Source organism: Geotrypetes seraphini, chromosome 1 (assembly GCF_902459505.1).
Source record: "Geotrypetes seraphini chromosome 1, aGeoSer1.1, whole genome shotgun sequence".
Taxonomy (NCBI): domain Eukaryota; kingdom Metazoa; phylum Chordata; class Amphibia; order Gymnophiona; family Dermophiidae; genus Geotrypetes; species Geotrypetes seraphini.
The window spans coordinates 12,381,400-12,405,025 of record NC_047084.1 but is presented as its reverse complement, the minus strand read 5'-3'; the positions used below and the strand labels follow the sequence as shown (position 1 = coordinate 12,405,025).

The window sequence follows — 23,626 nt, the reverse complement described above, 5'->3', positions numbered from 1 at the left end:
TCTTCGTTTGGAGTGCTACTTCTTTACCTTTGAATACTTTGTCGAGAGTCTTCATTGAAGAGTGGTAGATTTACAATATCTTTGAGAGAGGTTTAAGGGGATTTTCATAATTAACTGGAGAATTGGATTAAGGGTTACAGAAGTACATTTACAACTAGACTGGAGATGTTAGATTAATGAGACTGTGGTAGGTGTTAGAAGCAGTACAGGTTACACAAGTACATTCACAATGTACTAGAGGCATTGGATTAAGGGTAACAATGGTGCGTTCTCAGCTAAACTGAAGACATGAGATTAATGGGATTGTAGTAGATGTTGAAAAAGTACCTGTACAGAACAGTACACCGCAATTAGCAATGGGTCGGTTTCAGTTACAGACCGCTTGAAGCCCAATCAGCAGGGGCCAGTTCTCAGCGAGTTAAGTTACATGTATGGGTTGCTTATGATGAAGGCATTGATTGCCGACTGTTCATTTTTAATTTTTATCTTCACATTTTACATTGTTGTTGTATTTGCTAATGTGTTATTTTATTGTACATTTTCATTGTATAGATTATTTGTTGTAATCTACTCTCTATGCCCAATAGAGTTGAATGGCAGCAAAGACACTGTCAAATTAACTTAAATAAAATGAAATAAAGGCTACAGTAAATTACATCCTGAGTAAATGCTGTCAGCGGTGCTGAAAGGTAGGTGGCCCCAAATTTCCAAATGCTCTTTTGCTCATCTAGTTCTAAAGCTATTAAAGCCTTGGCTCATTAGTCTCTGAAATGCTCTAATTACAGAGAAAAATGGGGGAGCTATTTAAAATCCTTTAAAAGGCCAGGACTGTCTTAAATGACAGAAAGAATTTTGATTTGGCTCCTTTCACAGGAAAATTAAACAATTATATTGCACATTACAAATATTGCATATATTTCTGCAGTGCTTAAAGGCAATTTGTAGTTTAAAATATACTTGAGAATGTTTTCTCACTTTATAATATATGGGCCAAATTCTCCAAACAGCGTCACAAAGTTAGGTGGCGGAAGGCATCCTACTGCTGTCTAATGAACCAATTGGGACGCAATTGGGACGTTTTATAAAATATAATGCAGGCGCCGTTCTTAGGTGCCTGTCTTGTGCCTAAGGAGGTGCATAGGGACGCCTATGGATGCCTAAGGCCGGCATGAGGGTGGTCTGCACCCAAAGTGACCTTAGCTGTCTGTAGGTGTCCCTATGTGCCTCGATAGTCACGCGACTGGAACCTTAAATATAGGCCTTTAAAATGCTGGCCTACATTTAAGGCACCTTGTTAGAAAAAGATGCAATTATGGATGGAGCACCTGCCGGTGATTGACACACAACACAGCAGGAGCCCGTTTTGTAGGTACCTACTGTGGCAGGTGCTGCTTCCAGAATCAGTCCCTATCTGTCTATATATAAGAATAAATATAGATATAGTAGAGATATTCTACACTACATTCAATATCTATCTATCTATCTACTTAGTGGCAATTTTCAGTTCACTAACCAGCTAAGTAACCACATAAAGGACCTCTATTACTAGCTATGCGAACAAATGCCTTGTGGCAAATGCTCCAACGCCCATCCAATCTCTATGGGTGTTGGAGCATTTATCTTGTCTGCGCTATAGGCCTTCATAAAAGAGGGGGATTGATACCCAGCAAGTGGGAGAAATAGGATTTGAACTAGGCTTCCCTGGTTCTCAACCTGCTACCCCTCTATGTCTAATTTCCCTGGTTCTCAGCCTCACCTCTCTATGTCTAACTCAAGGCTATGAAAGAAAGAGAGGAAGTGATGAATGAACATGCAGGAAGCAGGAAGTGCAGAAATACAGAGAAGCACAAAGCAGTGTTGCTCTACTGCCACTCAACCTCATTTAAGACAGCAATTTCTGTGACGCAGAGGTCCATAACAGTACTTGGCATTGTACAAACCACTTTGAACTCAAATGATCACATGACAAATGCTAAACCTATTATTGATCACTTAAATATTTCCAGCAATATTTTCTATAAATCTCATTTTACCTATTGCCAAACTTGTCACTGTTTTGATATCTGACATTGCAAATTTCAGAACGAAAATACTGTCACATCACAGGTGTCATGGGCCTATTTAAATGTTCAGCATCACCAGCTGGCTGCATTTTAATGAAGTTATTTGCATCCATACTGTGAAGTGGCCAATGGAGGTGCAGTGGTTTGCACAATGGTTGTTTATTTTACAAAGTAGCTGTCTTTCACTCACATGGCAAGTTAGACTTAAGCACACAGTTAAAAGCTAACTTTAACCTACCCCTTATGAATAAATTTAGCATTTTCACCATGAAAGAGAAAAGCTGGTAAAAGATTTTAAACACAAGCAGTAGAGTCAATCAATAACAAAGGGAAATCACAGTAATGTTATTCACTCGTTACACATGTGTTCTGTAGCAAACCTTGCAAAGCTTACAAAAATATTTATGGTTCATTTGGTTGGTGCTACATGGTATCAAGACAGAGTACAGAAGGCACATACTTCATCATTTACATTTTTTCTGAGCTTTACAATGAGACGAATGGAAGAGCACATGCAGTTATTTCTCTTACGCTTCTGGCAAGGCATATGACTGAGGGTTAGAGGTTTGGTCTTAGTTAAAATTGAATTTAGCTTGATGTTAAAGCATGAACAAAAGAAATATGGATGTAGGCAAAGCAAGGCCTTAGGTCAAAGCTGTAAAATCACCCCAACACGCAAACATGTCTGAGTCCTTCTGTTAGGCTCTCATGCAGTCTGTTGCTCTGCAGCTGGCAGTAAGCATCAACCCCTCGGTGACGTCACATGATTTCATACACGGGAGCCTGAAAATACATGAATTACCTAAAGGGGGAAGTGTTTCAGTTCTACACCTACTCTGTCTTTCACATATCCATGGATTACTGCTTTGTAGGTTTGGAAATCTCTTAAGAAGAGCACTTCCATAATTTTGGTTTTTGTTGTTTTGTTTTTAGATTTGTGGAACGGAAAAGGGGAAATGGATTTGATACACTGCCTTTCTGTGGTTACAATCAAAGCAGTTTATATATTATATACAGGTACTTATTTTGTACATGGGGCAATGGAGGGTTAGATGACTTGCCCCGAGTCACAAGGAGCTGTAGTGGAAATCAAACCAGATGATCAAAAAATAATCCATTTGCTAAATGAAGGGATCTTTGTGAAAGACCTTTAACAGGGTTCATGTGCGAACTTGAATGTAGTATGAGCCTATGATTATCAAAATGTATGTGCTTAGCTGGAATGCTTTCAGTAGGACACCAGCACTGCAAGGGTTAAGCTATGTTACTGCAGCAGTTATCAGCAGACCAGCCATCTAACCTTTTGGTACTTACAGGTATTTTATGGCTCTTGATCATATTATCAAACTCTTCATTAATTTTTTTGTATTTTTCCTCAGTACGTGGGGTGAGAGCGTAAGAGGAGTCGGGCTCAGGGCTTTCACAGCCTTTGTTTTCTTTCTTGTTCAATGCCTGCCAGGTTCAGAGAAATATCAAAAGTAAACAGAAATGAAAGGGTGTTCGGAGTACTTACACATAATCTTTGCCTGCTGATCATTAGATCAATATCTTCATTAATTTTTCTGTACTTGTCCTCAGACTCAGGGCTGTGACCTACTGAATCGTCTGCATCGGGATCTGGACTGTCACAGCCGTTGAGTCCCTTCTTTCTCAAGGTCTGAAATACACAATTTCGAAAGTTGAAACCTTGATGCTGTCTGCAAGGGACGTCGGTTCAAACTGTCTTGAGGCTCAGAGAGTTCAATTTCACTTTAGGGACAGAAACCGTATGTGGATCTATCAGGTCAACATCACAGGCTCTGCTTACCCAATGTGGAAAAAAGACTCGCATACCCTCTTCATTTTAGAGCTGGAGGGAGTCAATAAAGTGGGAAAGGCAGAACTCTGACACAATCAGGCTCATATTCAGACCCTGGGAGATCACCGGTGATCTCCCGCGATCTGCATTGATATTGGAAATTCAGTGCTGGTGCAATATTCGTAGCCGGCTAAGCCAAGATTCAGCAGCTAGCTGGCATAAGTCTCACTGGCCAAAGATAGACCACCCTTTTAGGAGGTTGCCAGAGAGACACTGAATATTGGCGGCGAATGGCTATAATGAGTGACATAGCTGGTCACCTGCCAATGCGCTAAGCCAGTGTGAGATAGCTGGATATCCCTCACTAAATATTGGCAGATAACTGACTATGTGCTATTTAGATGGCTGGGAGCTGCTCCCGGTCATCTAAATAACACTGAATATCAGGTCCAAATTGTCTGAGGTACAATGTCTCTTATCGTGATCAATAACGTGACAGATTTAAAACTTTCCTTATGCTGGGCCTATGGTACTACTAAACATTTATGCTTCTCAAAACATAGCTTAGAGCAGGGGTGTCAAAGTCCCTCCTCGAGGGCCGGAATCCAGTCGGGTTTTCTGGATTTCCCCAATGAATATGCATTGAAAGCAGTGCATGCAAATAGATCTCATGCAGATTCATTGGGGAAATCCTGAAAACCCGACTGGATTCTGGCCCTCGAGGACAGACTTTGACACCTGTGGCTTAGAGGCATCTAAAGATAAATCATTTCACATTTGCAAAGTCTCCCTTTTCTATCATGCAAAAGCTGAAGCATTGAGTTTTGGGAATATGTGGACTTTGGCAGCAGTAGGGAGGAGGCATATTCAGACTAAATGGTTAGATTTGAATTTAACCAAATGATGTCATTAACGATTAATCTGAAGCTGCTCGGAGAAAGGGAGATGTAGGTGACTGCCCTGTGGGTTCAATGGATTTTTAGCTCTCCAGATATGGAACAAACTCCTCTACTGTATCCAGGCATGGGGAAATGTGTGTTGGGCATATGCTCTGCAGTCGTTAAGAAAAGTTGGCTCCTATGACTAAAGGAGACAGTATACTTTTGATTCAGCCCTAAGTGGGGATGTCATATTAAGGGCTGACTTTTAGCCTGGCAGAAAATGTTAAAACGTGACCGGATTAATTAATAATCTACTATAGTAAAAGCCCCCATAAAAAGTCCAGAATTAACTGTATGTAGCTTGAGTAGTTTCCCTTATGGAACCACCTTCAACGAGCCCAGTAATGGAAATCAAATCCAATGGAAATCATTGAAAATTACACAATGGAGTCAGCAACCAGCAATTTAGCATGAGTTCCTGTCCTTAAATGCTGCTGTCAGCTGGCCTACTTTGGCAGATTCCCAGCAGATCATCTTGCCATACTAAGGAGACAAGATGCCAGACAACTCACATTCAGTCCTTCTTTTCTACTTCTTCCAGACATAGAACTAAACGAGGCTCTAGAAATCAACTGAACTACCATTCTGAAGTGTGATGTGTGCACTGGACAGCTGGAATTAGTGTGTGCTAGGGATAAGCACTCATCAGTGCACATGTGGTTTGTTAGTGTGCCTTAAAAAAATTAAGGGACCTTTTTAATAAAGTGTGTTACACACTTAGCTTCGGATTCTATAAATGGTACCCAAACTGCAAATCCAACTTTGGCTGCACCTGTGAGATATGCACACAAATAAATTGGATGAGTTCTGAACCATCAATAACTGGGTGCAAATTATTGATGTTACTTGGTGCATTACCATTTGCACATGCATTTTGGTGTCTAACTCCCATGGCATGTATCTCAAAAGAAGGGCATGGACTTTCCAAAAAGCTGAGTGCAGAATTACAGAATACTTACTGCCTGATGGCACCGACATTTATGCCAGGTTTCATCAGGTGTAAATCTGGCACCCAAAAGTTAGCCATGTAATGTGCACTAAATGCTACTCTATATAAGGCACATGCCCTTTACAGAATAGTACTACATCTTTTGGATACTGTTTATTGAATTCCCTCCTCCACACGCAGACAATGTGTGAAAACAGGCTGTCGCATGACCATGTAAAGGTGTTTTGTGGTAGTTTCCCGGATTCCATGTTTTAAAATGTGTGGAGTCCAAGGCTATGCCCATTCCATCCCAGGATGAATCGGGAAGGAGGCCTAAGGCCCTGATTGGCTCATATGCCTAAAGCCTCTGCTAAAGCTTTAGGCATCTGAGCCAATCAGGGCCTTAGGCCTCTCCCCGGTGCATCTCAAGATACACCAGGAAAGAAAAGGCCTGCCATTTTGCAGAGATGGGCCTGCCGGCTGGAGGAAGTAAATATCCCTCCAGCCGGTCTTTCTTCATTAAAGGTATGGGGTGAGGGGTCTTGGGGTGCACGATGTGGGTCTGGAGGTTTGGGGGGTGTTGATGGTTGGGGGAGTGTTGAGGGTTCTGGGGGGTGGAAGCAGGAGGGATTGGACATCCTTCCTGCTGGGCTGTTTTGGGGAAGGGGTAGCAGCAGCAGTGAGTGGGCATTCCTTCTGCTGGGCTGCTTCTGGGGGAGGATGTTGCTGCTTGGAAGTGGGGGTCAGTGGCAGGAGGGAGTGGGCAACCCTCCTGCCAATTTTGCTGGGGATGTCCTCTGTTGCTGCCACATAGTTGATCACAGCAGGTGTATTTTCCCCCTGATCAGCTAAGCCAGCAGGACTCCACAAAGCTGTGGCTTCGGGGAGGCCTGCCAACTCATTTGATCGGGGATTCCCTTGTGATTAGCTGATGGCAAGGGATCTCGTGATCAGGCAGGTATGATTCTGTAACCAGCGCTGGTAATATGGGCACCGGTTAGAGAACTAGGGGGGGATTAGGCATCTGTCCATTAGGGCAGAAGCAATTCTGTACAGGACGCCAGTGTGCGATTCTCAGCCGCTTCTTAGGCATCCACTAAGACCGGCATCCTATAAAGAATCAGCCCCAAAGTGTGACTATAGAGCGAATGCCACAGTTATAAAAAATCTTTACATACTTTTAGACTGAAAAAAGCAAAATTGTGATAAACAGAACAGAAGTACAGTACTCCCCCGATATTCGCAGGGGTTTCATTCCAGGAACCCCTATGAATGTTGAAAAACTGTGAATACAGTTTTTTAGCAGGGGAGACAGGAGAGGGCAGCCGGAGAGGAAGAAGAGGGCAGCCGGAGTGCCGGTGAATGAAGGAAATCACTCGTAGTATGCTCCGACCGCCTCTTCCTGTACTAAAGTCTGGCCTCACCAATCAGGAGCTGTGTGTCAAAGCAACTCCTGATTGGTGAAGCCTGACTTTAGTGCAGGAAGAGGCGGTCGGAGCATACCGCAAGTGATTTCCTTTACTCGTCGGCGCTCTGGCTGCCCTCTCCTGCCCGGTCATTCGTGGTCAGAAAATACCGCGAATGACCGGGACCGCAAATTTGTGGGGGAGCACTGTAGTAGATCATTTACTCAACTGAAGGACCACAATGTCATTTTTGCACTTTCCTCTCTTTCAAACAAAATTAAATAACTTGGAGGCAGTGCATTTATATACGAATAGTTCATTTTTGAAGAATGAGAAATTTCTCTTTGAAACAAGATATAACTGAGACTGACCAACAGGGACTGATTTAATAAGAAGCTTTCCTATTTTGTAAATAAGACCCAAAATAGTGTCTCAAAATCAACCAGACTGTCGTGCATTCATTGCATAAAATGCTTCACAAGCACGTGCTCTACTTTGGGGAAAACCCCAAATCCATTTGCAGTAGGGATGGGCTGTCATTTGAAACAAAATGTGTTTCATTTAATGTCATTTACCGATACGAGTACACACTTTTTAAAAGAGTACACTTTATGGGGTCCTTTTATTGAGATGCATTAATGGATTTAGGGGGGAATTTATCAATGTGTGCTACTGTTAAAAAGGGTTATTTTACCACAAGTTGTGCTACTTTAACACATGGACAAAATGGAACCCTGTGGTAAATTTGCACATCTTATGGTAAAATAATTAGTCTTAACAGTAGCACACATTGATGAATTCACTCCTTAGCATGAGCTAATAAATTATTGTGTGTTAAGTGCCATTCAGCCCACAGCTATACAATGAGCTGTGCAGCATTTAGCCCTTTTTTTTCTCATCGCACAGTGATAGTGGGTGGATTGCGACAAGCATTCTAATGGATGTTACATATCTGGCCTGGCAGAAAAACGCAGCTTTTGCTCTTATGAAGCAAGTTTAAATTATTTATTGATGTCTTAAGATTGCCATCTACTGGATGTTAAATGTACCCCTGAAGCAGGTTTTTGAGCCGAAACATGGACCGTGTCATTGCAACATAGAATTGTTTCAGTGGACTTGATCCATGGCAACATGGACTGTTTTTATTTGTCTCAATAAATTCCTAGTTTATTATATCTGGTTGATATGTACAGTTCCATCCCCACTCTACCTATGATTGTTTGTATTTAATGGGTTCTATTTCCTTGTTTTTGTCTTATATAAATCTGTTAGTGCACCTCAGTAAAAGGACCTCTAAAGGTGCTTAGGGTCTGATATTCAGAAAATGCTGAGCTTTTAGGTTGATGCTCCTATGTTAGACTCCTAAAAGTATGTTCTTTTTTTCAGCCAAAGTTATGAGCACAACTTCTCAGTTGAAAATTCCTCTTAATTTAGGAGTTTAAAAGTTATGCTCATAAATTTAAGTCTGCCATTCATTTTCCTACATTTATGAGCCTAATTTGTGAGTTTAGTGCTGAAAATCCAGTGCTAAACTCTTCCGTACCCTAAATCTGCCCCCACTAGTAGGGTTACCAGATGTCTGGATTTAACTAGACATGTCTTCTTTTTAGAGGACCGTCCAGGTGTCCGGACAGCTTTTCAAAAGCTCGGGGCCACATTGGGAGGGCATCTGCATGTTCGGATTTTACAGGCCTAAAATCTGGTAATCCTACCCACTACCATCCACTCTATGCTCCTAAATTTTAAGAGTTTAGTAAAAATTTCAATAAAAATGTATGCCCTCAGCCCTAGTATATTTTCAAGAGGTCAGTTTATGAGCCTAACTCTCAAAGTTTGGAGAATAAATTCATCGGGCCCGTAATGCACATACTTTCCCCAACAGTATTAGAATGCCCATGGATGTGTGATAATTCACTAATGCATAATGGTGCACGAATGCATGCACTATCAGGAAAGAGTTTGAATTATGTCCATTTGTCCACTAATTCTAGAAAACTGCACACTCAAATTTGTGACCAGCACATGTTTGCGTGTGCAAGATATTGCATAAAGATAGCTGGGCGTGTAACCATTTAAGAGACTGATAATTGGTGTTAATGAGCAATAATGAGCTATAATTGGACAATTGATGCTATTGGCACCAATCAGCAGGTACAAGTGTAACTTCCCTTAGGGCTAGATTCATTTAAAGATAACGACTCAGTCGCTGTTGGCCGATTCTCTTGCCGATTTTTCAACAGCGATTGAATCACTATTAAGTTTGCATGCAAAGGATTTGCACAGAGGTGCAAATCATTTGCATGCAAACCCACCGACTCAATTGCTCAGTGAGCGATTGACACCTGTGCAGAGCCCTAACAGTAGTGACAGGGGAAACAGCCTCCTGTCATTGCTGTCAGGGCTTCTGCTATTTTTTTTATTGGAACAGATGTTCTGCGTGACTTAAACACGCACCATCTATCCCTTAAAAAGCCCCCCCACTGTGCTAGCACCCCCAAGCCATCCCCCCCGAACACCAAAAAGATGGCAGGAGGGATGCTCACTCCCTCCCTGCCATGAAGGTGCCCGCTTCCTCCCCCCGTGAAAAAAAATGGCAGGAGGGATGCCCACTCCCTACTGCTCAGAAAGACCTCTCCCTCCTCCCCCCCCAAAGAAAAAGACAGGAGGGATGCCCACTTCCTCCTGCCACCAGAGGCCCCCCTCCCCCTTCTTGACCCCGTGGCCGTACTTTAAAGTTGGGAGCAGGAGGTACTGAAAACACCTCCTGCTCTTCCTCCCTCGATAACGATATTGGACCTTAGGCTCCTCCCTGGTGCATCATGTGATGCATGGGGAGGGGCCTAAGGCCCTGATTGTCTCAGATGCATAGGGGAGGAGTACCTCCTGCTCCCAACTTTAAGGTACGGGGACAAAACCTTGCACCTAAAGTTAAATGTAGATGTACATTTAAATTGAATCCAATTAAAGCTAATAATTGCTTGCAGAATAATAGTTGCTTGCACAACTGTCATTATAGAATTTGTACTTTGCACACATGATCCCAGTATATTACTTTAGGGGGCCTTTTGAGAATTAATCTCATAGCATGCACACTTTAAGAAAAGTATATAAAATAGAGCCAGATTCTACATTAGGCGTCACCGGACATCCTAATTGCAGATGCCTTACGACGCCTAACTAAAATCTGCATGCAACCTGATTAGCTTAAATGGTGTGGTAATTGAAGTTAATTGATAAATTTTAAAAAAAATTAAATAGAGTTCTACATGGAACTCAGAGAAGCGCCTTGCAATGCCTAAATTGAGGTGCCCTCCGACACCTACCTGATAAGTAGGTGTGGTTAGGGGGCGGGGAATAGGGGTGGTTGACTTAGGCGTTGCTAGGCATCCGAGTGAGGCACTGGTAAATTAGGCCTGGTAAAATCTGGCCTAACGTACCAGCGTCTTCCTCAAGGTTACCTAGCAACACCTAAGTTCACTTAGGTGCCTCTAGGCATGGTTCTACAAGTGGTGCCTAGCTGTTGATTGACAACATTGTGGAGCAGTGCCTACAATGTAGGCACGCTTAGGTGCTGTTTAAAGAATTTGGTCCACAGTGAGCATTATTAAAGACATTCATCTCAAATTGGAAAAAAAAAAAAATGAAAAATGAATTGTGGAATATAAAGCAAAGTATTTCCTTAATCTTGCGGTACAAATGTAAGTAGATTAAGATACAAACAGGAAGACTCTTTTTGTGTCTACAATGTAATCAGTGTATGATTTTCACAGCACACAATTTATGCAAATCTATATCCTGTCATCATTAACTGCCACCATTAACTGTTAACTCACTTGCTTTATAACGAGTTTTTCCTAAGTCTTTTTAACCCTTGGCAACAAGAAGCAGTTTTCAAGCCTGAATTTTTTTAACCATTGGAGTGAGAATAATGCATACAGCGCATTTTATTTAGCTGTGTCAGCACTGGGCAATTGCTCTTGAAGAAACCCCTTTTAATTTACTGACATTCTTTCTTTTTTTTTTTTGGCTCCAAGAGAGTCATTTTTAAATAGTCTTCAAAGCTGCAAAGCTTCATGTGTACTTTATACTTGTAGTTATCAAAAGAGAAATGACCAGGCTAGCGTTGTCTTTAAAAATGAGTACAAGTGCATAAAAATTGTAGTGTGTGCATTCAAATTGCTATTTTGTAGGAGAACCTGAGGCAGTGCACAAAAAATACATACACACATTTAGAAATAATATTTTGTGTGTTGTGAGATTAAGATAAATTCTAATCAGGTATAGATGGTAGGTTCCTCTACAAGAGTGATTACCATCTAAGAGGTCTAACATTGTGTTATGACAATAAGGGCTACATCAACAGGAACAAAATTTACTGTGAAATCCAATAATCAATCCCAAAGGAAATTAGCACACAAATGTAATACTTTACTACAGATTAATAATGAAAACTTGGTTTTTTTCTGTTACAAAGAGCGTTGTGGACCCTTGTTAGGTTACAAAAATTAGATCGTTCTTTGTCTAATAGATGTTGGCATTGTCATCTGGAAGCAGGAACTTTAGATCATTTACTGTTTCATTGCCCATTTATTATGAATTTTTGGAAATCAATTTGGGACCAAATTAATAATTTATTAGATAACCTAGTGGCATTATCCTATGATACTGTGATATTTGGTATGGAAATGAGAGCAAAGAGTCAGATTTCTGCGAATAATAATAAATTACTACTTATAATGACCGGTGTTGCCATTCAGCAAATTACATATAATTGGAAGGATTGGAGGAGATTAAATTATAACTTCTGGTGGAGCTCTTTATGCCATATTTATAAAATGGAAAGGTTTATTGCATTGCAACGGGGTTACTTTAAGAAGTTTCAGGATGTGTGGAAATCATTAACAAAGTATTGTAAAGATTAATTTGAAATTGTTTCCCTTATACTTATCGATTTAAGGGGTAGGGAGGGGGGAATTTTATTATTACATGTTTTATATGATAATGGAATATAAGGGTGGGTGGGGTGGGAAAAGTTAAGGGATATGTTTTTATGTAATATATCAATGATTGTTTGTAAGTGATGTAGTTAATGTTAATCTGAATGAATATATTTAATACTTAATGTAATTTTGAAAATGAATAAAGAATATTAAAAAAATAATAATAATAATAATAATGGAGGAAGTTATCAAGGTGCGCTAGGGCTTCAACTCATATGGGCTCATAATCACAACAAAAATACATCTAAAAATCCACCCAAATCTGCACCTGGACGACCTAAAAGACCGGTCATTCAAGTGCTGATAATCAAAACGGGTTTTTAGACGTATCCAGAGACTTTTTAGGCCCAGAGCTGAAAGGGGCGCTTTTGAAGGAGTGGTGAGGGTAGGATTTGGGTGGGACATAGGCCAACCTTAGGGCTCCTTTTACTTAAGCTGCGATAGCGTTTTTAGTGCACACAGAATTGTCGCGTGCACTAAACCTGCGCTACACGGCTAGAACTAACACCAGCTCAATGCTGGCATTAGCGTCTAGTGCGTGCGGCAATTCAGCGCGCGCTAAGCAGCTTAGTAAAAGGAGCTCTTAGTCGTACTGCAGGAATAATCGAAAGTTTTACGAGGCTGCATGGACAGAATGTATACATTGTGACTTAGACAATGTAAAACCAGGTCTAAGGGCCAGATTCTGTGTAGGTTGGGTTGCTGCTGAGCTGATCACGGCAAAGGAATGTCCCTGCCGCGATCTGTTTAGCAGCTGCAGCAGGGAACCCTTACCCCCCGTGAAGACTAACGGCAGGAGGGTGCTCAGTCCCTCCTGGTGGATCACCCAAAGCTGCCCCCCTTCCCTAATGTCCACGGCAGGAGGAGTGCCAAATCCCTCCTTCCGCAACCTCGCTGAGACATCCATCTGGCAGGAAGGATGCCCACTCCCTCCTGCTGGAACCCCACCTCACCCCCCGCAAAGAACATGGGAGCGACCTAAGGAATCTGACCAACTGGAATCTTAGGCCACTCTCAGTGCATTGTTTAACGAGGTATCACCTGGTTCCATTCAAAGGTGTATATGCAGCACGTTTTGTGCGTGGCCCACGCAAATCACGTGAGTTCCGACAGGTTATTAAAATAGCTTTAAATTCTCGGCGTTCCCACGGGTCGCCGCCATTTGCAGCAAGCAGCACAAATGAGAGGAGCCAAGTGAAAAATGTTCAGTAAGTTGCTCAATTGAGTTTGCTTTACAAATTTTGTATTTTACACGATGTTAACACAGTTTAAAGCTAACCAATTCACTTTGTTTTAGGCACTGTTACTTGATCCCCTGACGAAGCCACGGAGGGTGAAACGGTGGCCCCGTTGGGATTCACAGTGCTCCACGAAAAAGATAAGTGCTGTTGAAACTTTGCACTATCTCTTAAAGTTTACATGAATTGATAAGTGCTTTTGAAACTGTGCACTATCTTTAATTTATATGAATTGATAAGTGCTTTTGAAACTGTGCACTATCTTTAATTTTTACATAAACATTTTGATAAAAAGACAAAAATTTAAAAAAAAAGTTTGAAAACATCAAAAATAATTATTAACTTATACAGCCTGATGCCAATGATTGAGACCTAAGCCGTTGACTTGCCACAAATTATCAATCTTTTTGTGCTGGATGACACGGGCTCTGAGGCACGGCTAAATTTGTTGCAAAACTATCAGGAAGTAATTTTGTATCTAGAGTATTTTGGCTATACTTCCAGTAGTACTTGTTGATTGGCCTAGGGGGAAACCCCAAATTGCCACCGCCCAAGAGATTTCTAGAGCCGGCCGGCAGAGTGAATGCTCTGTGCTGTTCTGACGGTCAGAGTTCTATGAGCATCAGAGCAGTACAGAGCATTCAGCGCGCTGACCGGTACTAAAAAACTCTTGCGTGGTTTTGTAAAAGGGGGGAATAGAATAAGATTTAGTGTGGATTTGGCTAAAATCCACATTATAGAATAATGCGCAGCCAGATGCATGTGCAACTTCTAGGCAAAGACAATTACATGCAATAATTGGCTGTTAGCACCCAATCATTGCTAGTTAAGGGCTCAGTGATCAAATAAGTTGTACGGGCATCTTGGGCAAATTTCAATGCGTAACTTTGGACACAATATCTAGAATCCAGAGATGAGCGTGCAGAATTGCATGCACAAGTTATAGAATACTGTCAGCTGCAAAAGTAATTAATAGAATAATTAGCTTATTGATGATAACTACCAATTATTGGCTATAATTGGTGCTAATTTGTAGTAATTAGCAGCTATGCACGTAACTGACATTAGTCAATATTGTATGCAACTTCAAGATGGTGTGGCCTAATTTACTGAAACCTAACTCAGATGCCTAGCGACACCTACAGTAAGTCAACCATGCCTATTCGACGCCTCTAACCATGTTCGCTCTGCTCTTAATTAATTTTAAAAAATTTATGTCAATTAACTTCAATGGTGTGGCCAATTACCACGCCATTTAAGCTAATTAACATAATTTTGATTTTAGTTAGGCGCTGCTAGGTATTCGGTATCAGGGCACCTAGCGACGCCTAACATAGGCACTGTTTATAGAATCTGGCCCATAGTTTATAGAATACTAGCATTTATATGCCAAATTGCATTTAGTCGTGAGCATTTACACCAAGTCTTTCAGCTATTCTCACATTACCCCTCTGCTCAAGCCACTTCATTGGCTTTCTGTCCATTTCCAAATACAGTTTAAACTCCTCTTGCTGACTTACAAGTGCATTCACTCTGAAGTCCCCCCTATATCTCACCTCACTTATCTCCCCCTATGCTCCTCCCCCCCCCCATGATCACCGTTCATCAGGCAAGTCCCTCTTATCTGTAACTTTCTTTTCCACTGCCAACTACAGACTCCGTCCCTTCTTTTTTGCGGCACCTTATGCTTGGAAAAGGCTGCCTGAATCAATTAAGCTTTTTTAATCAGCACTGATTGAGACATAGATGCCTATCAAGAAAGCAGGATTCTGCAACAAGGCGCCTCTAAAAACTGAGGCGGCCTTCAAAAAAATAGGCGCTATGCATATTAGGCATGGGCGTGGCTACACGTTAGGTGCCTTGTTGCAGAATTGCTGCTGTTAAGCGTGCTTAAGCGTTCAGCTAGGCGCCTAACTTTTTAGTTGTGCCTAAAGCTGGCCTATTTAATGGGCGCCTCCAAAATAGGTGCCGCTCAGCGTGATTCATTAAACAGCATCCAATTTTACTTGAATCACGCTGAACAGTGCCTACATCATAGAAACATAGAAACATAGAAAGATGACGGCAGAAAAGGCCTACAGCCCATCAAGTCTGCCCACTCTTCTGACCCACCCCATCAAGTCTGAATGCCAATGACCCAGATCCTTAGCTCGACCCCCATAGGGATCCCACGTGGATGTCCCATTTATTCTTAAAGTCGAGCACGCTGGTGGCCTTGACCACCTGCACCGGAAGTTTGTTCCAGTGATCTACAACCCTTTCTGTGAAGAAATACTTCCTGGTGTCACCATTAAATTTCCCTCCTCTGAGTTTGAGCGGGTGCCCCCTTGTGACCGAGGGTCCCCTGGGGAAGAATATATCGCTTTCCGCCTCGACACGACCTGTGATGTACTTAAATGTCTCAATCATGTCTCAGTCATGTCAATCATCGGCGCCTAACTTTTGGGCGCTTCTTATAGAATTTGCCCTAAAGTGTTTCTGAACCGAGTCCTGGGGGTGCAATCAGCCAGTCAGGTTTTCAGGATATCCACAATAAATATGCATGAGATATATTTACATACCAAGGAGGCCATGCATGGTTATCTATTTTGTACATATTCTCTGTAGATATCCTGAAAAACTGACTGGCATGGGGTGCCCTCAGGATGGGTTTGAGAAACACTGGATTGAACCTAACAAGACAAATAGGGAAAATACTTAAAGAGTATCTGATTCAATGTTTTGTAAACCACTTTCGGTGAATCTCTTCATAAAAATAGAATAAATTATAATTATTATATATTTAGGATTCATCTGTTCATAAATTATTCACAGCTCCCAAAAATTCAAATGTTGGTTGTTTCACCATCATTTACTTATTTCTTCATTTTTTACCTGCAAATTACAAATTCATAACTATTACAAAAGTCATAAAATGTCCTTCCTACTGATCCTAATAACCACAGGTCTAATTCAGTTTGCCCTCAGATTCTTAGCTGCTTCATTTCTGGTGATTCTTTCCAGAGTCCTTTTCCACAGGTAGAAATATCTGTAAAAAACATTTGTATTGTCACCGTGAATGCCCTACCAGACCCATTTCATAAGAATACATGGCTGTCCACTGCCTGTCATTGCGTCACCCATTCTTTCGTTTCTCAGGAAAATTAATTAGCTTGTAACGCTGAAAGGATCATACTCGAGAGCAATGTTTGAAAGAGGGCAGCAGCACATTGCTTTCTGTTCAGATATTTTACTTAAATCGACCACTGTGGGATTCAAGGGAACAACTGTACGTGAAAGAGTGCTAACCTTGAAGGGATGAATTATTAAACACTCGTGCAGCTTCAACTGTGTTTTGAATCTGTTCCAAAACAACTTCACCACAGCTGCGTTTCAGACTCCTGTTGACCTTTTCACAGTAACTCTGAACGTGCTTTTCACATGCACCTGGCTCACAAGCCACCATGACACAACTTAACAGTGCTGTGTATCGTGCCGTCATCTTTATGGATGCCTGTAATTTCACTTCCCACTACTCACAGCATGCTGGTAAAATAGCCTTCAACTTACAAATGTGATATTTAAAGATGGTAGTGAGCACAAAACAGCTATGCTGTGAGGGAGCTTATCCTTTAGACATCTGTGAATGGTGTAAAAACACAAGGGCAGAGTATTAAAAAAGAAACACACCAATATTCAGTGGAACTCTGGCCCATATTCTCTAAATGGTGCCTTAACTTAGGCACCCTGACCTACATTTTCGGCGCCCACCTTTGCCGGAGGCGTGATTCTCTAAATAGTGTTGTCGTGTGATTGAGAGAATCTGGGCCTCTCTAAGTGCCACTGAATATCAGCTTCTCCTGCCCAATTAACTCACTTTGAATACACCACGTAGCAATTTTGTTTTGTTCCTGAATAAGTGTTCTTTTTTAATTACCTATGCCACAAAAGTATAGAAAATGGCTATCATTTCCCTCTTACTATGCTTTTGTGACCAAGACATTGATATTTTGAAATTTACCTTTTTTGCATGGCAATACTGTAGATTGTAAGCTCCATGGAGCAGGGACTGTCCATTATGTGGGCAAGTCTTTAAGTGGGTGCTTCTGTTTAGGCTTCCAGTACCATCTCTATGCTGACGACTCACAAATCTACCTCTCTACGCCCCAAATTTCTATGGGAATTCAGACCTGAGTCTCAGTCTGGCCGCCATCTAAAATTATACATGGCCAAGACTGAAATCCTTATCTTTCCTCCAAAACCTGCCTTCTCCCCTTCCTCCATTCTCCATTTTAGTAGATATCACTCTCATCCTCCCTGACTTTTCGGCTTGCAGCCTCAGCGTCATCTTTGCCTCATTTCTCTCCTCTTTGCATATCCAACAGACTGCCAAAACGTATCGCTTCTTTCTCTAATACATCAATAAATATACAATTTCCTTTCTGAACATTCTGCCAAGACACTCATCCATGCTTTTGTCACTTCTCGCCTAGATTACTGCAACATACTTCTCACAGTTCTTCCGCTAAGTCATCTCTCTCCCCTTCAATCTGTTCAGAATGCTACTGTATTTCTTGTATTCCACCAGGGTCGTTATGCTCACGTTACCCCTCTCTTTAAGTCACTTTACTGGCTCCTTTCCACATTCAGTTCAAACTCCTCTTACAGACCTACAAGTGAAATTGTATGGTGGACGTGTCAGTCCACTTTTCAAGATAACATGTAGAAATTAAAAAAAAAAAAACCCATAAAGGAAATATACCCCAATACATTTTCTATTGGACTAACTTAATGTGGCTTATGATTAGCTTTCAAAAGTAACACTTTCTGATTTGAACAAGAAGGGGTTGCCTTCGGAAGCTAATAATAAACTACATTAAGGCCCCATTTTACAAAACCGCATAACCAAGTGACATGCGGCAAATATTCTGACACCCATGCAATTGCTATGGGCTTTGGAGCATTTACTGTGCAGGCCCGCACTGCCAGCTTTTGTAAAAGAGGGAGTTAACCTAATAAAAAATGTGGTGGTGTTGTTTTTTTGCTTTATGTTTTTATTTTATTTCTACGTATCACCTACAAGTGTATTCACTCTGCAACTCCTCAATATCTCTTCCTATACTCTACCCTAGAAACCCCATTTGTCGGGTAAGTCTCTCTTGTCTGTACCCTTCTCCTTTACAGCTAAATTCCAACTCCGTCCCTTCTGCCTTGCTGTACCGTATGCCTGGAACTACCTGCCTGGTTCAGTACGTCGAGCTCTGTCTCTGGTGGTATTTACCGTATTTTCGCGGATATAACGCGCACCCGTGTAAAACGCGCACAGGGGTATAGCGCGCAGAAATCACGATGATATGTACAAAAACTTTTGTATACCGCGCTCAGGCATATAACGCGCATGATGCCCGACGCTCCTTTCGCCCGCCCTGACTTTCCGTGCGCTGTCCCGACTCTCCGTTCACCCCCCCTGACTTCCGTGCACTGCCCTGACTTTCCGTGCGCTGTCCCGACTCTCCGTTCACCCCCCCTGACTTTCCGTGCACTGTCCCCCCTTGAAGTCCTGTCCCCCCTTGAAGGTCTGTCCCCATCCTGAAAGCCTGATGCCCCCCCCGACGTCCGATACATCCCCCCCCCCGGCAGGACCACTCGCACCCTCACCCAGAAGGACCGCCGACTCCCCAACAATATCGGGCCAGGAGGGAGCCCAAACCCTCCTGGCCACGGCGACCCCCTAACCCCACCCCGCACTACATTACGGGCAGGAGGGATCCCAGGCCCTCCTGCCCTCGACGCAAACCCCCTCCCCCCAACGACCGCCCCCCCCACGAACCTCCGACCGCCCCCCCAGCCGCCCCGCGACCCCCCTGGCCGACCCCCACGACCCCCCCCCCCCCCTTCCCCGTACCTTTGGTAGTTGGCCGGACAGACGGGAGCCAAACCCGCCTGTCCGGCAGGCAGCCAACGAAGGAATGAGGCCGGATTGGCCCATCCGTCCTAAAGCTCCGCCTACTGGTGGGGCCTAAGGCGCGTGGGCCAATCAGAATAGGCCCTGGAGCCTTAGGTCCCACCTGGGGGCGCGGCCTGAGGCACATGGGCCAAACCCGACCATGTGTCTCAGGCCGCGCCCCCAGGTGGGACCTAAGGCTCCAGGGCCTATTCTGATTGGCCCACGCGCCTTAGGCCCCACCAGTAGGCGGAGCTTTAGGACGGATGGGCCAATCCGGCCTCATTCCTTCGTTGGCTGCCTGCCGGACAGGCGGGTTTGGCTCCCGTCTGTCCGGCCAACTTCCAAAGGTACGGGGAAGGGGGGTGGGGGGGGTCGTGGGGGTCGCCAGGGGGATCGCGGGTCGGCTGGGGGGCGGTCGGAGGGTCTTGGGGGGGACGGTCGTTGGGAGGGAGGGGGGTTTGCGTCGAGGGCAGGAGGGCCTGGGATCCCTCCTGCCCGTAATGTAGTGCGGGGTGGGGGTAGGGGGTCGCCGTGGCCAGGAGGGTTTGGGCTCCCTCCTGGCCCGATATTGTCGGGAAGTCGGCGGTCCTTCGGGGTGGGGGTGCGAGTGGTCCTGCCGGGGGGGGATGTATCGGACGTCGGGGAGTCGGCCGGGCAAGAGGGCTTGGGCTCCCTCTTGCTCCGATCGTGGATGCGGGTGCGGGTGGGAGCGCGTGCGAGCCGTCGTTCGGGGTGGGGGTGCGAGCGGTCCTGCTGGGGGGGTGAATCGGGCGTCGGGCGGGGTGGGAACTATGTTTTAAAACTTTTGTATACCGCGCTCAGGCATATAACGCGCGAGGGGTATGCGCGGTAGGTAAAAACGCGTATAACGCGCGCGTTATATCCGCGAAAATACGGTAAGTCTAGGCTGAAGGCCCACTTTTTCAAAACTGCATTGAATTAACTCTACCAATTTGTAAAGCACCATATTTGTCTGTCATTCCCTCTGTAGCCCCTTACCCTCTCTACCTCTTCTCCCTTTGTGTTTCCCTACATGAACAGCATATATTGATTCACCATTTTTGTCCAGTGTATCTTTCATAATTAGATTGTAAGCTTTTTTTGAGCATCTCTGTGTGTTTAATGTGTGCAGCATGCATCTGGTAGCACTACAGAAATAATAAATAGTAGGTGTCCTAATACTGTATGGTGAGAACCTATGATGACATCTGGGCAACTGGATTCTGTTATAGTATACTAATATAGCCCAGTATTTGAATGCCTTACATTTATGCACCTGTAGTTACATCATAGACCTGGCATAACTGTGGTTACATAACTTTGTCAAGATAACACATATCTTTTGCAGTGTTTTTGGATCCCTGCCGATTACCTAACCATGCTCTATCCATATATACATCCCTAACATTTGCATATGCCCTTACTGAATAGTGCTTAGGCTTCCTGATAACACTTATGCATGTAAGAGTATTAACTTACCTATAAAAGCGGTAGTACAGGTTCACAATCCGAAATGCTTAGGACTGGAGACTTTTTCGGATTTAGGAATTTTTCATTTTTTGGAATTAATTGCTGCTACTGACCGCATCAATTCATATTTGTTGCATGATGTGGCCCCTTAGGCTTCTCTCTGCCTTGCTGACATCACTTCCTGTTTTCTTCCCAGCTGGATGTGACAGAGAGAAGCCTGCGGGGCTGTGGAAGGCAATGAATATAAATCACTGCGTCCAGCGACGACACCTCAGAGGTACACCAGTGTGAGGTAAGACAAATAATTGAACTAATATTAAGCATAGGATAAATTTGTTAAGGCGATGTTGAGGTCAGGTTTCACTTTGATGCTAAAAGTAAGCTTTTTTTGTACAAATTAGTAATGTATCAATGTTACAAAAAAATTCATTTTGGGGGGGAGCTTTTCGATGTTTAGAATATCAGATAAAGGATTGTGAACCTGCTAGGTTTAAGCAGTAAAATTATCAGGGCCTCAGTGGCGTATTTCAAGAAGGTACCAGTGGACACTACTTCATTATAATAGGCCAACAAAAGTTCACAAAGCTTTGTTGGACTGTTATAATGAAGTAGTGTCCACTGGTATCTTCTTGAATACGCCAATGAGGCCCTGAAAATTTTACTCCTTAAACCTAGCAAACTGGAAGATCTTCCAGATTCCTATAGACCAATATCATTACTCAATGTAGATGTGAAGTTGTTTGCTTGGGTTTTGGTGGACCAATTGTCTCCACATCTCCCGCAGATTACTCTTATGGATCAGGCAAGTTTTGTGCGGGGAGGCAGTCAGTTCGCAATGTACAGAGGGCCCTCATAGCCATTGCATAAAGCTAACAACAGACAGAGTCAGCCCATCTGGTGATTCTGGATGCAGCGAAGGCGTTTAACCAAATCAGCTGGAACTTTATGTTCTGAACGCTGGAGTATGTGGGCATCAGAGGGTGATGAGGCCTTAGTGGCCTTATATTCTAATCCTGTAGCCGCCTTCCTGGTGAATGGGTGGTGTATCCCCTTCTTATCTTTAGCTAGAGGCACTAGGCAAGGATGTCCACTTTCTTCTCTTCTTTTTGTTCTCATGCTAGAAACTTTACTATATACCTTGAGGTGTGATGCTACAGAAAGAAAAGAAAAATGGTGTATTGTTGAACCTGTTGCGGATTGTAATTTTGGTTTTGCCTTCCTCAGGGGACATACCAAACTGAAAACAGGATATTACAGTGGTATCTTTATTTCAGGTAGTCTTGAAAAAGCACAGTTACTTAACGTAACAGGTGTTATCCAGGGACATCAGGCAGCTATTCTCACATATGGGTGACGTCATCGACGGAGCCCGGATGCGGATGCCTCACAAGCTGACTTGCTTGAAGAAACTCGAAGTTTCGAGTCGCCCGCACTGCGCATGCGTGAGTGTCTTCCCGCCCAGCGACTTGGTTGTCCGTCCGGATGAGGACTACCTGGTCGTGAAGAATATGTTTGAAAAGCATTGAGAGCCTTGAAAATCGCTCTGAGTTTCAATAGATTTATGTGACATTGATGATCCGTACTGGTCCAGTGGCCTTGAGTATGGAGATCATCGAGATGAGCGCCCCAAGCGTAGGTTGAAGAGTCTGTCATGAGAACCTTCTGATGAGGGGGCATTGAAAAAGCAAGCCTCTGGAAAGATTGGAAGAGAGCATCCACCAACGGAGAGACTTCTTCAAAGAAGGAGTGACTGAAATGTGTCGAGAAGGAGGGTCGCAAACTTGCGTCCATTGAGATGCCAGGGTCCACTGAGGAATTCTGAGGTGAAGTCTGGCAAAAGGAGTCACGTGTACTGTGGAGGCCATGTGACCCAGAAGTACCATCATGTGTCTCGCTGAGATGGAAGAGCGGAAAGACACTGTATGACAGAGTTGAAGAAGAGCTTCCATTCATTGTTGTGGAAGGAATGCTCTGTGTTGGACAGTGTCCAGTACAGCTCCAATGAATTGTAGATTCTGTGAAGGCTGAAGTTAAGATTTGGGAAAGTTGATTTTGAATCCCAAACTTTGTAGGAACCAGGTAGTCCGTTGGGTCGCTACAATAACCCCTTGAGATGTGGAATCTTTGATGAGCCAGTCGTCTAGGTAGGGAAATACCTGAAGACCATGGTTTCGTAGAGCTGCCGCTTCCACTACCAGGCACTTGGTGAACACTTTGGAAGACGAGGCCAGGCCGAAGGGTAGTACTCTGTATTGATAATGCAGATTCTCCACCCAAAATCTGAGGTATTGACGGGAGGCCGGATGAATGGGGATATGAGTGAAGGCCTCCTTGAGATCCAGAGAGCATAACCAGTCGTTCTGCTCGAGAAGGGGATAAAGAGATGCCAGGGACAACATTCAAAACTTTTCTTTGACTAAAAATTGGTTGAGAGCCCTGAGATCCAGAATGGGTCACAGATCGCCCGTCTTCTTTGGAAAAAGGAAGTAACGGGAGTAAAAACCCCTGTTCTGCTGTTCCAAGGGAACTGGTTCGATGGCATGAAGACGAAGCAGAGCTTGAGCTTCCTGAAGAAGAAGGGCGGTCTGGGATGGATTGGAAGGATACTCTCTTGGAGGAAGCTCTGGTGGAACCTGAGTGAAATGAAGAGAGTATCCTTCCATGATGATGGTAAGCACCCAGAGGTCAGATGTAATTATCGTCCATCGGTTGTAAAAATGATGGAGATGACCTCCTATAGGGGGAAAAGGAGACAGAGACAGAACGATGGAGGTTATGCTCTGTTGTAAACAGTCAAAAAGGCTGAGAAGCCTTAGGTGCAGCAGAAGGTTGGGGTTTCTGTTGCTTCTGAGGTTG

The 23,626-nt window shown here is 43.5% G+C and overlaps 1 protein-coding gene across 12 annotated transcripts in view; it reads right to left on the bottom strand.

Annotated features, from left to right (window-relative positions):
- MEF2C (myocyte enhancer factor 2C) overlaps positions 1 to 23,626 on the bottom strand; it is a 498,913-nt gene that overhangs the window by 127,140 nt on the left and 348,147 nt on the right. For 9 of the 12 annotated variants that reach the window (XM_033921515.1, XM_033920672.1, XM_033921247.1 and 6 more), the window contains one exon: positions 3,577 to 3,720. In XM_033921515.1, coding sequence (XP_033777406.1) covers positions 3,577 to 3,720 — 144 coding nt within the window. Of the gene's footprint in view, positions 1 to 3,377; positions 3,516 to 3,576; positions 3,721 to 23,626 lie in introns of all 12 variants that reach the window. The other 3 variants (XM_033920922.1, XM_033921337.1, XM_033921600.1) reach the window with 2 other exon arrangements.